This window comes from Lucilia cuprina, chromosome 5 (assembly GCF_022045245.1).
Source record: "Lucilia cuprina isolate Lc7/37 chromosome 5, ASM2204524v1, whole genome shotgun sequence".
NCBI classification, from domain to species: Eukaryota; Metazoa; Arthropoda; class Insecta; order Diptera; family Calliphoridae; genus Lucilia; species Lucilia cuprina.
This window is the reverse complement of record NC_060953.1, coordinates 44,915,126-44,929,370: the sequence shown is the minus strand read 5'-3', so window position 1 is coordinate 44,929,370 and position 14,245 is coordinate 44,915,126. Positions and strand designations below refer to the sequence as shown.

Genomic DNA, 14,245 nt, shown 5'->3' with positions numbered 1-14,245 from the left:
ATTCGATTTTTTATTAAATATTTTTTTAATAATTTCTTATAACGTAGTAGACTACAAATCTATAAAAGGACGTTTGTTTTAATGAAAAGTGATGTTAGATTTATTTTAAATTAAAAAACATTCAAATGATATTAAATAATGTAAAAATTAAAAAACACTAATTGACCATAAAATTGGAATACAAATTTATTAACATTTGTACCGTTTGTTATATTTCTAATATTAAAATATAAAAGTAAAATATCTGTTTCAAAACCAATAAGATTTAAATCAATCTCACTAATTCTGAAACTAAATTAAATAAAAATTAACTTAAAATATATTGCAAGAAACAAAACAAACAAAAAAAAAAAAAAAAGAATTAATTAAACAAAAAAAAATAAACAAATCACAATTTTCTTTTTTAAAAACAATTACGAGACTTAAATTGAGATTATCGTTAAATTTTACGTTAAATTGCAAGAACTACTGCACTGTCTCAAAGGTTTACTGTGACCCAATTTAATGGCCTCATCATCGGCATTCTCTTCTTGCCTTATACTGGTATCTATACGTCGTTTCAATTCACTGGCCAATGTTACAAAAGCATCATCTACATTACGATTCTCCTTGGCTGAGGTTTCCATTACTAACAACACTTCCGGTATATACTGGCACATTTGTTGAGCTTCTTCGAATTCCACTTCACGTTCGTCCTCCAAATCACATTTATTGCCTACAACTATTAACATAACGCTGGAGGCAGTGTAGCGACGTACCTCTTCTATCCACTTTTGAAGATTACTAAAGGATTCTCGACTGGTGATGTCGTAAACTTTAAGAAAAAATGCAAGAAAATAGTATGTTAAAGGAGAAGTCTTCTATAGGAGAATGTTATATATCTATCTATCTATCTATCTATCTATCAATCTATCTATCTATCTATCTATCTATCTATCTATCTATCTATCTATCTATCTATCTATCTATCTCTCTATCTCTCTATCTATCTATCTATCTATCTATCTATCTATCTATCTTAAAGTATTTTTCGATCGTCGTTGTATAATATTTCGTTATGATCTTACGAGTTCGTCTGCTGGCAATGGCAAAACAAAAGATACGAATCGGCATGTACGTAAAAGTAAAAAAACTAAATTAAATAAAAAGTAATTATTATTAATAAGTTAATAAGTGTAAATATAATTGAATTTTTTTTTGTTTCAATTTTTTTTTTTATAAAATTCTCTTGATTATAAGCTAAACAATATTCTGAAAAATAAATACTTTAATCAGCTAAAATATGTTTTTTTTTCTAATCATAGAGAAGTCAACAAATTGATATTTCTTAAAAACCACTTTTCTAAAATCTCTCAAACAAAAAGACCTTTAATTATTCGATTTTTTATTAAATATTTTTTTAATAATTTCTTATAACGTAGTAGACTACAAATCTATAAAAGGACGTTTGTTTTAATGAAAAGTGATGTTAGATTTATTTTAAATTAAAAAACATTCAAATGATATTAAATAATGTAAAAATTAAAAAACACTAATTGACCATAAAATTGGAATACAAATTTATTAACATTTGTACCGTTTGTTATATTTCTAATATTAAAATATAAAAGTAAAATATCTGTTTCAAAACCAATAAGATTTAAATCAATCTCACTAATTCTGAAACTAAATTAAATAAAAATTAACTTAAAATATATTGCAAGAAACAAAACAAACAAAAAAAAAAAAAAGAATTAATTAAACAAAAAAAAATAAACAAATCACAATTTTCTTTTTAAAAACAATTACGAGACTTAAATTGAGATTATCGTTAAATTTTACGTTAAATTGCAAGAACTACTGCACTGTCTCAAAGGTTTACTGTGACCCAATTTAATGGCCTCATCATCGGCATTCTCTTCTTGCCTTATACTGGTATCTATACGTCGTTTCAATTCACTGGCCAATGTTACAAAAGCATCATCTACATTACGATTCTCCTTGGCTGAGGTTTCCATTACTAACAACACTTCCGGTATATACTGGCACATTTGTTGAGCTTCTTCGAATTCCACTTCACGTTCGTCCTCCAAATCACATTTATTGCCTACAACTATTAACATAACGCTGGAGGCAGTGTAGCGACGTACCTCTTCTATCCACTTTTGAAGATTACTAAAGGATTCTCGACTGGTGATGTCGTAAACTTTAAGAAAAAATGCAAGAAAATAGTATGTTAAAGGAGAAGTCTTCTATAGGAGAATGTTATATATCTATCTATCTATCTATCTATCTATCAATCTATCTATCTATCTATCTATCTATCTATCTATCTATCTATCTATCTATCTATCTATCTATCTCTCTATCTCTCTATCTATCTATCTATCTATCTATCTATCTATCTATCTATCTATCTATCTATCTATCTATCTATCTATCTATCTATCTATCTATCTATCTATCTATCTATCTATCTATCTATCTCTATCTATCTATCTATCTATATATCTATATATCTATATATCTATATATCTATATATCTATATATCTATATATCTATATATCTATATATCTATATATCTATATATCTATATATCTATATATCTATATATCTATATATCTATATATCTATATATCTATATATCTATATGTCTATATATCTATATATCTATATATCTATATATCTATCTATCTATCTATCTATCTATCTATCTATCTATCTATCTATCTATCTAGCTATCTATCTGCCTATCTATCTATCTATCTATCTATCTATCTATCTATCTATCTATCTATCTATCTATCTATCTATCTATCTATCTATCTATCTATCTATCTATCTATCTATCTATTTATCTATCTATCTATCTACCTATCTATCTATCTATCTATCTATCTATCTATCTATCTATCTATCTATCTATCTATCTATCTATCTATCTATCTATCTATCTATCTATCTATCTATCTATCTATCTATCTATCTATCTATCTATCTATCTATCTATCTATCTATCTATATCTATCTATCTATCTATCTATCTATCTATCTATCTATCTATCTATCTATCTATCTATCTATCTATCTATCTATCTATCTATCTATCTATCTATCTACCTATTTAAATTTGATTTGTAATCTCTATTTAATCATTATTAAAAAATGCAAATATAATATTTGTGTTGCAACTACGCCGTAAAGAAGCACAGCAGTACAAAGTAAAAGTCATATTAATTATCCCAAAACTATAACAAACTAAACAATATGTGCACATAATCTAAAATGCAAATTATGGGCGTTTTTCTTAACATTCATGAAATGACGATTAAACATACCTAAAATTACACCATTTGCGGAACGATAATAACTTTGGGTTATTGTACGAAAACGTTCCTGACCAGCAGTGTCCCAAATTTGTAACTGAAAGTTAAACCATGCATAAGAAACTACTATCAGTATAGGTACATACATTTAAATTCAGTTTGCTTACCTTAACCAACTTTCCTTCTATGTTAATGGTTTTCATGGAGAAATCCACACCAATAGTATTACCATGACGTTCTATAAAATTGCCCGTTTTAAAACGTTCCACTATGCAGGTTTTGCCAGTGCCAGCATCACCAATTAGAACAACTTTAAATAGAAAATCAAAACTTTCATCGCTCGGCAGAGCCATTAAAGTTTGAGGATTGCGTGCTGTCATAATGTCCTTAACAAAAAATTCTTAACGAATGAGATCACTAGGCAATGTTAGCAATTTAACTGCCACAAAATGTTTCGTTAAATTATCAGTTGTTAACAATTATAATTATTTAAATAGTATTTGTTATAAAATTAAAATATTTGCGTTAAATTTTTCCAAATGGCACTTCAAAGTTGAAGAAAAGACAGGTGGTTGTTATTGGCTGGCTGCACTTTCTACCCAAACGGGTTGTTCCCTTTTCTTACAAAAAGTTCTACTTTGTTGTTGTTAACTAATTCCCCTTGATAATTACCTTTATATGATTAAATTTTATTTGTTTTTTTTTTTAATAATAATTAGTCATTTGTTTTGTTGTTTTAGTTTTCCATTAAAGGTTTTCTGTTCAACGCCAAAAACTTTTTTAAAGTGTTAAAATCTATACACTACTTGGTGCAAAAGTTATATTTTACATTCTTATCATGAAAGAATACATTGTTGTCTAGTGTTCTTTTTAAATTGTTAATTTAATATTTATCCTTTTATGCAATAAAAAAATAATAAACCTTGCACTTGTTTTACACGAACCTTGTGTTTTTGTGTAAAAATTAAATAAAAAATGCGTAGAAAAACAAATTTTTGTTGTTATTAGACAGGGTTGCGTTAAATAAGTAGTAGGTAGTAACAGATGATAGAGATGGTAGAATTTAGTAGTATATTGAAAAATAAACACATACGTTAAGTACAGTGGGAAAAATTGTATAATTTAAAATTTTATTTTTTCGTGTTAATACAATTCAAAAAGTGAAAATAGTTGTAACTTGTAAAAGGCTAGTCAGTTTAAAATCAAATTCCACTAAAACAGCTAGGGGGTGTTAACGAATTACGTTTTGAATTTGGAATCTACTATAATTTGATAATCTAGTCTATAGTTTAGTCTATAGCGTAGTCTTGTTATGAATTTGAAACCTATTTTAATTTAATTTCAATATATATTAATTAATTGGTAACAAAATAGTATGTAGTCTATAGTCTAAAATAAAGGCTAAACTATAGTCTAGTCTAAAGTGTAGTCTATAGTCTAGTCTAAAGTCTAGTGTATAGGCTATAGACTAGCCTATAGGCTATAGACTAGCCTATAGTCTAGGCTATAGTCTAGTCTATAGTCTAGTCTATAGTCTAGGCTATAGTCTAGTCTATAGTCTAGTCTATAGTCTAGTCTATAGTCTAGTCTATAGTCTAGTCTATAGTCTAGTCTATAGTCTAGTCTATAGTCCAGTCTATAGTCTAGTCTATAGTCCAGTCTATAGTCTAGTCTATAGTCTAGTCTATAGTCTAGTCTATAGTCTAGTCTATAGTCTAGTCTATAATCTAGTCTATAGTCCAGTCTATAGTCTAGTTTTTAATTACCTAGGTAAATATTTTTAGACATTTGTTCAATATTTTGTTTTGATATAACTTTAAATTTTGAAAACTCTAATACAATATATACTACTTGCCAATGGTAGTATAAAAACTGATCTTTTCTTCAAATTTGGCTACCGGCCAAACATAACTTTTGAAATACAATTTTATTTTTTGTTTAAAAGATTTATTGCATTATTCTTATTGTTAATAGACTATATGTATGTATTTTATACCATTTCAAGACTTTTCAAGTTTATTAGATTGAAACGTGGCTTTTTTGTAGTTGTGTGTCTAACCACAAATATATTAAAATGTATTACATTAAAGGTTTTATAAACTCATAATTAGAAAAGGTTGCACATATTATTTAAACCCATATTTATTTATAATCAAAACTATAAATAGTTTAATTTTTTTTAATAAAAATTTATGCAACCAACTCCAACTATATAAAACAAAAATAAAGTACGTGGTGAAAATTTCATATTTAAAATATATATAGCTACAAACACAACAGTGTGTACAAACTATACATATATTTTATTTCTGTATGTTTTGTACGTGTTTTATTAAAAACTTTCAAATACCACTCTACTTGGATTACTATTGGATTATAAAATTAATAAATAATCGAAAGATTTTGAAAATCATTTAAATTTTTTGCAACAATTGACACATTTTTCCGTAGCGCCATATATATAGAAGATTTCTTTACAACTTTCTTGAACATAAACACTCCTTTTAAATATTAGTACTCATGATACCTCACCATTTCTAAATGTTGGCTTGAAAATTCATGTTGTTTGAAGGTTTTCTATTCATTTATTGTTTAAATTGCATAAACTATGTTTCTAAGTTATTTTTTCATATTATTGACATTTATCTGCATTTTAATGCCAAATCGATTTTGTAATAAAGATAAGGAAGAAAAGCAATGAAAATCTATGTGAAATTTGTGCTTTTGATGTTTTTTATGTACAACTGGTTGTATAAGTAATTTTAATTGATTTTATTAACCTGAATTTCAGTGTCACTTTAATTACTTGTTGATTTTTTTAATCAATCATCATTTAGTCTAAACCTATGATCGCTTAAGCGCCGGTAAGACTTGTATTAGTAACTGAAAGACAATTCTAGTAAACAAAATAATTTTATATTTAAATTACAGTTGGCTTAAACGAATATTAAATAATGTTCCTTTTTGTCTTTAGTCGATTATCTAGTATGTACTAAGTATATTAAAGATCTATTTTATAGGCGCAGATTCCAGAGGGGCCGAGGTGGAAAATGGAATGTATCTATCGTCTAATATTTAGTATAGTCTATTGTCTAGTCTATAGTCTAATCTATAACCTAGTCTATTGTCTAGTCTATAGTCTAATCTACAGTCTAGTCTATAGTCTAGTCTATAGTCTAGTCCATAGTCTAGTCTATAGTCTAGTCTATAGTCTAGTCTATAGGCTAGTCTATAGGCTAGTCTATAGTGTAGTCTATAGTCTAGTATATATTCTAGTCTATAGTCTAGTCTATAGTCTAGTCTATAGTCTAGTCTATAGTCTAGTCTATAGTCTAGTCTAGTCTAGTCTAGTCTATAGTCTAGTCTAGTCTATAGTCTAGTCTAGTCTATAGTCTAGTCTAGTCTATAATTTTAATTTAAATTTAGTCTAGTCTATAGTCTAGTCTATAGTCTAGTCTATAGTCTAGTCTATAGTCTAGTCTATAGTCTAGTCTATAGTCTAGTCTATAGTCTAGTCTATAGTCTAGTCTATAGTCTAGTCTATAGTCTAGTCTATAGTCTAGTCTATAGTCTAGTCTATAGTCTAGTCTATAGTCTAGTCTATAGTCTAGTCTTATAGTCTAGTCTATAGTTAGTATAGTCTAGTCTATAGTCTCTAGTCTATAGTCTAGTCTATAGTCTAGTCTATAGTCTAGTCTATAGTCTAGTCTATAGTCTAGTCTATAGTCTAGTCTATAGTCTAGTCTATAGTCTAGTCTATAGTCTAGTCTATAGTCTAGTCTATAGTCTAGTCTATAGTCTAGTCTATAGTCTAGTCTATAGTCTAGTCTATAGTTTAGTCTATAGTTTAGTCTAGTCTATAATCTAGTCTGTAGTCTAGTCTATAGTCTAGTCTATAGTCTAGTCTATAGTCTAGTCTATAGTCTAGTCTATACTCTAGTCTATAGTTTAGTCTATAGTTTAGTCTAGTCTATAATCTAGTCTGTAGTCTAGTCTATAGCCTAGTCAATAGTCTAGTCAATAGTCTAGTCAATAGTCTAGTCTATAGTCTAGTCTTTAGTCTAGTCTATAATCTAGTCTATAGTCTAATCTATAGTCTAGTCTATAGTCTAGTCTATAGTCTAGTCTATAGTCTATAGTCTAGTCTATAGTCTAGTCTATAGTCTAGTCTATAGTCTAGTCTATAGTCTAGTCTATAGTCTAGTCTATAGTCTAGTCTATAGTCTAGTCTATAGTCTAGTCTATAGTCTAGTCTATAGTCTAGTCTATAGTCTAGTCTATAGTCTAGTCTATAGTCTAGTCTATAGTCTAGTCTATAGTCTAGTCTATAGTCTAGTCTATAGTCTAGTCTATAGTCTAGTCTATAGTCTAGTCTATAGTCTAGTCTATAGTCTAGTCTATAGTCTAGTCTATAGTCTAGTCTATAGTCTAGTCTATAGTCTAGTCTATAGTCTAGTCTATAGTCTAGTCTATAGTCTAGTCTATAGTCTAGTCTATAGTCTAGTCTATAGTCTAGTCTATAGTCTAGTCTATAGTCTAGTCTATAGTCTAGTCTATAACCTAGTCTATTGTCTAGTCTATAGTCTAATCTACAGTCTAGTCTATAGTCTAGTCTATAGTCTAGTCCATAGTCTAGTCTATAGTCTAGTCTATAGTCTAGTCTATAGGCTAGTCTATAGGCTAGTCTATAGTGTAGTCTATAGTCTAGTATATATTCTAGTCTATAGTCTAGTCTATAGTCTAGTCTATAGTCTAGTCTATAGTCTAGTCTATAGTCTAGTCTAGTCTAGTCTATAGTCTAGTCTAGTCTATAGTCTAGTCTAGTCTATAGTCTAGTCTAGTCTATAAATTTTAATTTAAATTTAGTCTAGTCTATAGTCTAGTCTCTAGTCTAGTCTATAGTCTAGTCTATAGTCTAGTCTATAGTCTAGTCTATAGTCTAGTCTATAGTCTAGTCTATAGTCTAGTCTATAGTCTAGTCTATAGTCTAGTCTATAGTCTAGTCTATAGTCTAGTCTATAGTCTAGTCTATAGTCTAGTCTATAGTCTAGTCTATAGTCTAGTCTATAGTCTAGTCTATAGTCTAGTCTATAGTCTAGTCTATAGTCTAGTCTCTAGTCTAGTCTATAGTCTAGTCTATAGTCTAGTCTATAGTCTAGTCTATAGTCTAGTCTATAGTCTAGTCTATAGTCTAGTCTATAGTCTAGTCTATAGTCTAGTTCTAGTCTAGTCTATAGTCTAGTCTATAGTCTTCTATAGTTTAGTCTATAGTTTAGTCTAGTCTATAATCTAGTCTGTAGACTAGTCTATAGTCTAGTCTATAGTCTAGTCTATAGTCTGTCTATAGTCTAGTCTATACTCTTAGTCTATAGTTTAGTCTATAGTTTAGTCTAGTCTATAATCTAGTCTGTAGTCTAGTCTATAGCCTAGTCAATAGTCTAGTCAATAGTCTAGTCAATAGTCTAGTCTATAGTCTAGTCCTATGTCTAGTCTATAATCTAGTCTATAGTCTAATCTATAGTCTAGTTATCGTCTAGTCTATAGTCTAGTCTATAGTCTATAGTCTAGTCTATAGTCTAGTCTATAGTCTAGTCTATAGTCTAGTCTATAGTCTAGTCTATAGTCTAGTCTATAGTCTAGTCTATAGTCTAGTCTATAGTCTAGTCTATAGTCTAGTCTATAGTCTAGTCTATAGTCTAGTCTATAGTCTAGTCTATAGTCTAGTCTATAGTCTAGTCTATAGTCTAGTCTATAGTCTAGTCTATAGTCTAGTCTATAGTCTAGTCTATGTCTAGTCTATAGTCTAGTCTATAGTCTAGTCTATAGTCTAGTCTATAGTCTAGTCTATAGTCTAGTCTATAGTCTAGTCTATAGTCTAGTCTATAGTCTAGTCTATAGTCTAGTCTATAGTCTAGTCTATAGTCTCGCCTATAGTCTAGTCTATAGTCTAGTCTATAGTCTAGTCTATAGTCTAGTCTATAGTCTAGTCTATAGTCTAGTCTATAGTCTAGTCTATAGTCTAGTCTATAGTCTAGTCTATAGTCTAGTCTATAGTCTAGTCTATAGTCTAGTCTATAGTCTAGTGTATAGTCTAGTCTGTATTCTAGTCTATAGTCTAGTCTATAGTTTAGTCTATAGTCTAGTCTATAGTCTTGTCTTTAGTCTAGTCTATAGTCTAGTCTACAGTCTAGTCTATAGTCTATAGTCTAGTCTAAAGTCTAGTCTATAGTCTAGTCTGTAGTCTAGTCTATAGTCTAGTCTATAGTTTAGTCTATAGTTTAGTCTATAGTTTAGTCTATAGTCTAGTCTACAGTCTAGTCTACAGTCTAGTCTATAGTCTAGTCTATAGTCTAGTCTAGTCTATATTCTAGTCTATAGTCTAATCTATAGTCTAGTCTATAGTCTAGTCTATAGTCTAGTCTATAGTCTAGTCTATAGTCTAGTCTATAGTCTAGTCTATAGTCTAGTCTATAATCTAGTCTATAGTCTAGTCTATAGTCTAGTCTATAGTATAGTCTATAGTCTAGTCTATAGTATAGTCTATAGTATAGTCTATAGTCTAGTTTATAGTCTAGTCTATAGTCTAGTCTATAGTCTAGTCTATAGTCTAGTCTATAGTCTAGTCTATAGTCTAGTCTATAGTCTAGACTTTAGTTTAGTCTTTAGTCTAGTCTATAGTCTAGCGTTTAGTCTAGTATAATCTACTTTATAGTGTATTCTGTAGTCTAGTCTATAGTTTAGTCTTCAATCCAGTCTTTAGCCTGGACTATAAGCTATACTATAGACTTGACTATATACTATATTCTAGTCTATAGTATAACCTATGTTCCAGTCTGGTCTATAGTCTAGCATTGTTTATATCTTAGTCTATAGTCTTATAACTGTTTCCATGCTAAAATCGTTGTCAGATTTAAATTTAATTTATAGCAAATCATGCAATCTAATATTAGTAGCGTAGAGTACCCGAAATATTGAACAAGAAAACCCATAAAAGCTATTGATCTATGTAGAAACAATATTAATGCATTTACAAAGCATTTGATCATTTGATGATATTTGTCGTGTATGTTGTGCCCAACAAGGAAATGATATTTTGTAGACAATACCGCAATGTCAAGATAGACCAAAAACAGCAACAACAAATGACCCAAACCATGTTACCAGTAAATGGTTTTTTTTCAAAACTTTTTTTCAAACTTAAATCAAAACAAAATAAAACTCACATGACGGAAAAGAAATAGAAGAAGAGAATATAGTATTTTGTTGTTAGTAGACCAAAAAAACTAAAACTGGCAAAAACCGACCATACAACTAAACAAACCAAACTACCAAATACGAGTAACTAAATAATATTACAAGTTGGACGCCTGCTAAACGTCAGTTGCGTTTAAAACGTTCAAATGCGCGGTTGGGTATTTCTGAAAGTTGGTAACGTGTTTTTAGTTTAAAATTATAAAAACGAAATACAAACAAAAAGGTAGTTACTAAAGAAAACAAATAATAAAAAAGGATAAATAATTAAAACAAAATAAATGTGATTGTATTAAAAAGTTACTAATTAAAGAAATTATGATAATAAGCATTTAAATAACCAAATTGATTTTGTAAAAAAAAATAAATAAAAAAGTGAAATCTTTTTTTGCTAAGTTGTAATAAGGAAATAATTTTCTTAAAGAAAAAAATTCTTTTAGAAATTTTCGTTGTTGTTGTTTATTATTTGATAAACACTTTTGAACTTGTTTTTTTTTTGCTGTTGGTAGTTGTGGTTTTGAAAACGAAAAGATCACTTCCCATTATTGTCGTCAACTTGTGTTAAATTAGGACGTTTTTCTAAAGGAATTTACTTGTGCGAGTGTGTAAGTGCTTTATGTGAGAGTTTGCATGTGTTTATTAACATCCATTGAGAGGATTTATTATTAAAACTATTGTGTTTTAAATGTGGAGTTCTTGACACTAATAAATCAATAATAAAGGCGGTTTAATAGAAATGTAAGTTGTTTCTATTTGTTTGGTTTAAATAATAAATTACAAAAAGTAAAAAAAGTTATAAGGATTTTTTTTGCTTGTTGCAAAAAATTAAAAAGTTTGTTGCTTAAATCTTTTGTTTATATCATGTTTGTGTAGAAAACAAGTTTGTTTCTTAAGTTTTTTGTTTTTTTTTTTAAATAATGTTCTTAAACAAGTTTGGTCTTTAGAAAATGTATAAAAATTTAATTAAGTGATGTGTTAGATACTTGAAGTAAAATTTATATTAGTAAATATTTGACCTCAACAGAAAATGAGAGTGAGAAGAAGATTTTCTCGATTGATCTCCTATGATTTGATTGGTTGTTATATTTTTATGAGAGTTTGTTTTCAAACTGTTTAATAAAATTTTTAATGTATTAAAAGTTTATTTGACAAATTTTATTGTTTTGTCCTTAATATTTCGACTTAAAGTTTAATTTATATTGAAGTTTAATTAAAAGGTTTTATACATTCGTTTTAGATGAATTTATTCCAATGATTACCAAATTCTTTAAAAAGCATCGGCCCTTAGGGCCAATCTTTAGATGAAGAATTAGGGATTAAATTGAAATTAATCCTCCAAAGATGTTTTTGAGTACTCAATTAGTTAATTAGTTAAAAAAGTGCAAAAAAGAATTAAAAAGTGTATTTAGCTGATGCAAAAAATAATGAATACAATTTTTACTAAAATAAACAATAAAATTATTGATTTATCTGATTAGTACAAATTATACGGACTTTACAGTATATATTTTTGTTTTAAATTTAAGTTTTTCTTAATTTTCATATTACTTTTACAATTGTCTTCTTTTTATACCCTTCACCTTCGTGAGAAGGGTATATATAAGTTTGTCATTCCGTTTGTAATTTCTATAATATAATTTTCCGACCCTATAAAGTCGATTAAGCCATGTCCGTCTGTCTGTCTGTCCGTCTGTCTGTTGAAATCAGTTTTTAGAGGTCCCCAGATATCGCCGAGATCCGAATCTTCAATAATTTAGTTAGACATGCTTTCGAGAAGATCGCTATTTAAAATCAGCATAATCGGTGTGTAAATAACGGAGATATGAGCAAAAATCCGAGACAACCTCTGAAAATTTCATCAAAAAATGTCATATTTTTTCATGCTTTGGTTAAAAAGCAACAACAACACTGTATATTAGAAAAAGATGTACACGTGTTTTGTGTAGATGTATTTGGTTTTATTCAGCTATGTATTTTTTTGTATGTTTGGATGCTGTTGGCGTCATTGCGTTGTTATTTTTGTTTTTGTTTTCCTGTGTTTTTCGTTATGTATGTTTAGATGTCTGTTGGTTTAGATGCCTTGCGTATTTTGTTTTTTATTTCATTTAGCGTTGTTGTTGTTCTTTTTGTTTAGCTTTTGATGTAATAATAATGTAGTTGGGAAAAAATTTAAAATTTATAAAAGATGTTTAAAGATGTTATGGTGGAGGGTATATAAGATTCGGCACAGCCGAATATAGCACTCTTACTTGTTTTACATAATTCTGTCATTAAAGTACACCCCGGTCGGGTGTATGTGAAAAGAGTATATATAGGTTTGTTATCCCGTTGGAAAATTTTCCGACTCTTTAGTTGAAACGTAACATCGACTTGTAACGATTTATGCAAAATCGACTTTATTACATTTAGCAAGTTACATAAAGTGGACTTTTTTTGATTTATATCAATTTGTATCGATTTTTCGAACTTTTTAAAGATAAGATTATAAGTTGAAGTGCTTTAAGTGATCACCTGCCATAAAGGCCTTATTTCACTGTGATGCTTTTACAACCATTGGTTGAAATGTCAAACGTCTGACTATCGCCCTTTGTGTTTTCATTTAAAACCATTTTTTCATGGTTCTGCTAGTCCATAAACATCCTAGATGGTAAAACATCACAATCGTTTACAACCACGCAGATTGATTCGTCAACAGCACCTAGAGACGTAATCGGACAGACATGTTTATACTCATAGAGAACACATTGTGTAAAGCCTGGTTTAAACAGAATAAACTTCCAGATAAACCCACTTAATCAGAGTAAACATATTGTGGTAAGCTTGATATAAACATAGTAAACCCTGGAAATATCCTAACAGGGAATACACAACGGTAAGTCTGGTATGAACATAGTCAAACGTGAACATATCGAAAAAAGGAAGTATAATTCAATGGTATAGGAATCTATCACTATTTAATCCAATCCTAGGTATACGGGCGGGCCAGAAAAACTAAAAGTACCATTAAAGACGAAAAAGTACTAAATAGTTATTTCTTATGGATCACTGCCATGTATGTATACTTGTATTTGTGTTTGTTTTACACTATAGAATATTTAAAAAGTACCAAAAAGTCTGGTATAAAGATTTTCTTTCAATCACGAGCTGAATGTAAAATTTTCCGATTATAGATTTAATATCATAGAAAAATCAAAAAGTACCATTTAAGATACGAAAAAGTACCAAATATTGTATTTTGTAGATCCTTAATCAATCTGTAGTAACGTTTCTATATTAATATCCAGCAAATATAAAACGAAGTACTTTCAAAAGAATAACATTTATCACCACTTTAAAAGTAGATAGATGATAGATAGATCGATAGATAGATAGATAGATAGATAGATAGATAGATAGATAGATAGATAGATAGATAGATAGATAGATAGATAGATAGATAGATAGATAAATAGATATGATAGATAGATAGATAGATAGATAGATAGATAGATAGATAGACAGACAGACAGACAGACAGACAGACAGACAGACAGACAGACAGACAGACAGACAGACAGACAGATAGATAGATAGATAGATAGATAGATAGATAGATATATAGGTAGATAGATAGATTGATAGATAGATAGATAGATAGATAGATAGATAGATAGATAGATAGATAGATAGATAGATTGATAGATAGATA

The 14,245-nt window shown here is 28.7% G+C and overlaps 3 protein-coding genes across 5 annotated transcripts in view; 1 reads left to right on the top strand and 2 right to left on the bottom strand.

The window, feature by feature from the left end:
- Positions 1 to 14,245, top strand: part of LOC111683333 — a 29,084-nt gene that overhangs the window by 1,396 nt on the left and 13,443 nt on the right. Inside the window, exon 1 of one of the 3 annotated variants that reach the window (XM_046953149.1) lies at positions 10,683 to 10,783. The exons of 1 other annotated variant lie outside the window; for it this stretch is intronic. The gene's annotated coding sequence lies outside the window, so the exon portion shown is untranslated. Of the gene's footprint in view, positions 1 to 10,682; positions 10,784 to 10,933; positions 11,296 to 14,245 lie in introns of those variants that run through there. One more of the 3 variants, XM_046953148.1, reaches the window with a different exon arrangement.
- LOC124420246 (GTP-binding protein ypt2-like) lies at positions 162 to 1,570 on the bottom strand. Its single transcript, XM_046952489.1, has 2 exons — positions 1,541 to 1,570; positions 162 to 860 (listed from the first exon to the last, which is right to left on the bottom strand). The coding sequence occupies exons 1-2, from the start codon at positions 1,568 to 1,570 to the stop codon at positions 447 to 449; spliced, it is 444 nt and encodes a 147-aa protein (XP_046808445.1). The 3' UTR covers positions 162 to 446.
- LOC111683332 (ras-related protein Rab-43) lies at positions 1,536 to 4,274 on the bottom strand. Its single transcript, XM_046953151.1, has 3 exons — positions 3,474 to 4,274; positions 3,319 to 3,403; positions 1,536 to 2,185 (listed from the first exon to the last, which is right to left on the bottom strand). The coding sequence occupies exons 1-3, from the start codon at positions 3,684 to 3,686 to the stop codon at positions 1,818 to 1,820; spliced, it is 666 nt and encodes a 221-aa protein (XP_046809107.1). The 5' UTR covers positions 3,687 to 4,274; the 3' UTR covers positions 1,536 to 1,817.

What these genes read in the sequence shown, in the direction of transcription:
- LOC124420246 (XM_046952489.1), bottom strand. Translation starts at nt 1,570, where the DNA reads ATGTTAATAAATTTGTATTCCAATTTTATG. An exon ending in ATTTGTATTCCAATTTTATG is followed by an intron (nt 861 to 1,540) that starts GTCAATTAGTGT and finishes ATTCTCCTATAG; the next exon opens with AAGACTTCTCCTTTAACATA.
- LOC111683332 (XM_046953151.1), bottom strand. Translation starts at nt 3,686, where the DNA reads ATGACAGCACGCAATCCTCAAACTTTAATGGCTCTGCCGAGCGATGAA. An exon ending in TAGAAGGAAAGTTGGTTAAG is followed by an intron (nt 3,404 to 3,473) that starts GTAAGCAAACTG and finishes TTTAACTTTCAG; the next exon opens with TTACAAATTTGGGACACTGC. An exon ending in CGCAAATGGTGTAATTTTAG is followed by an intron (nt 2,186 to 3,318) that starts GTATGTTTAATC and finishes TTTTTCTTAAAG; the next exon opens with TTTACGACATCACCAGTCGA.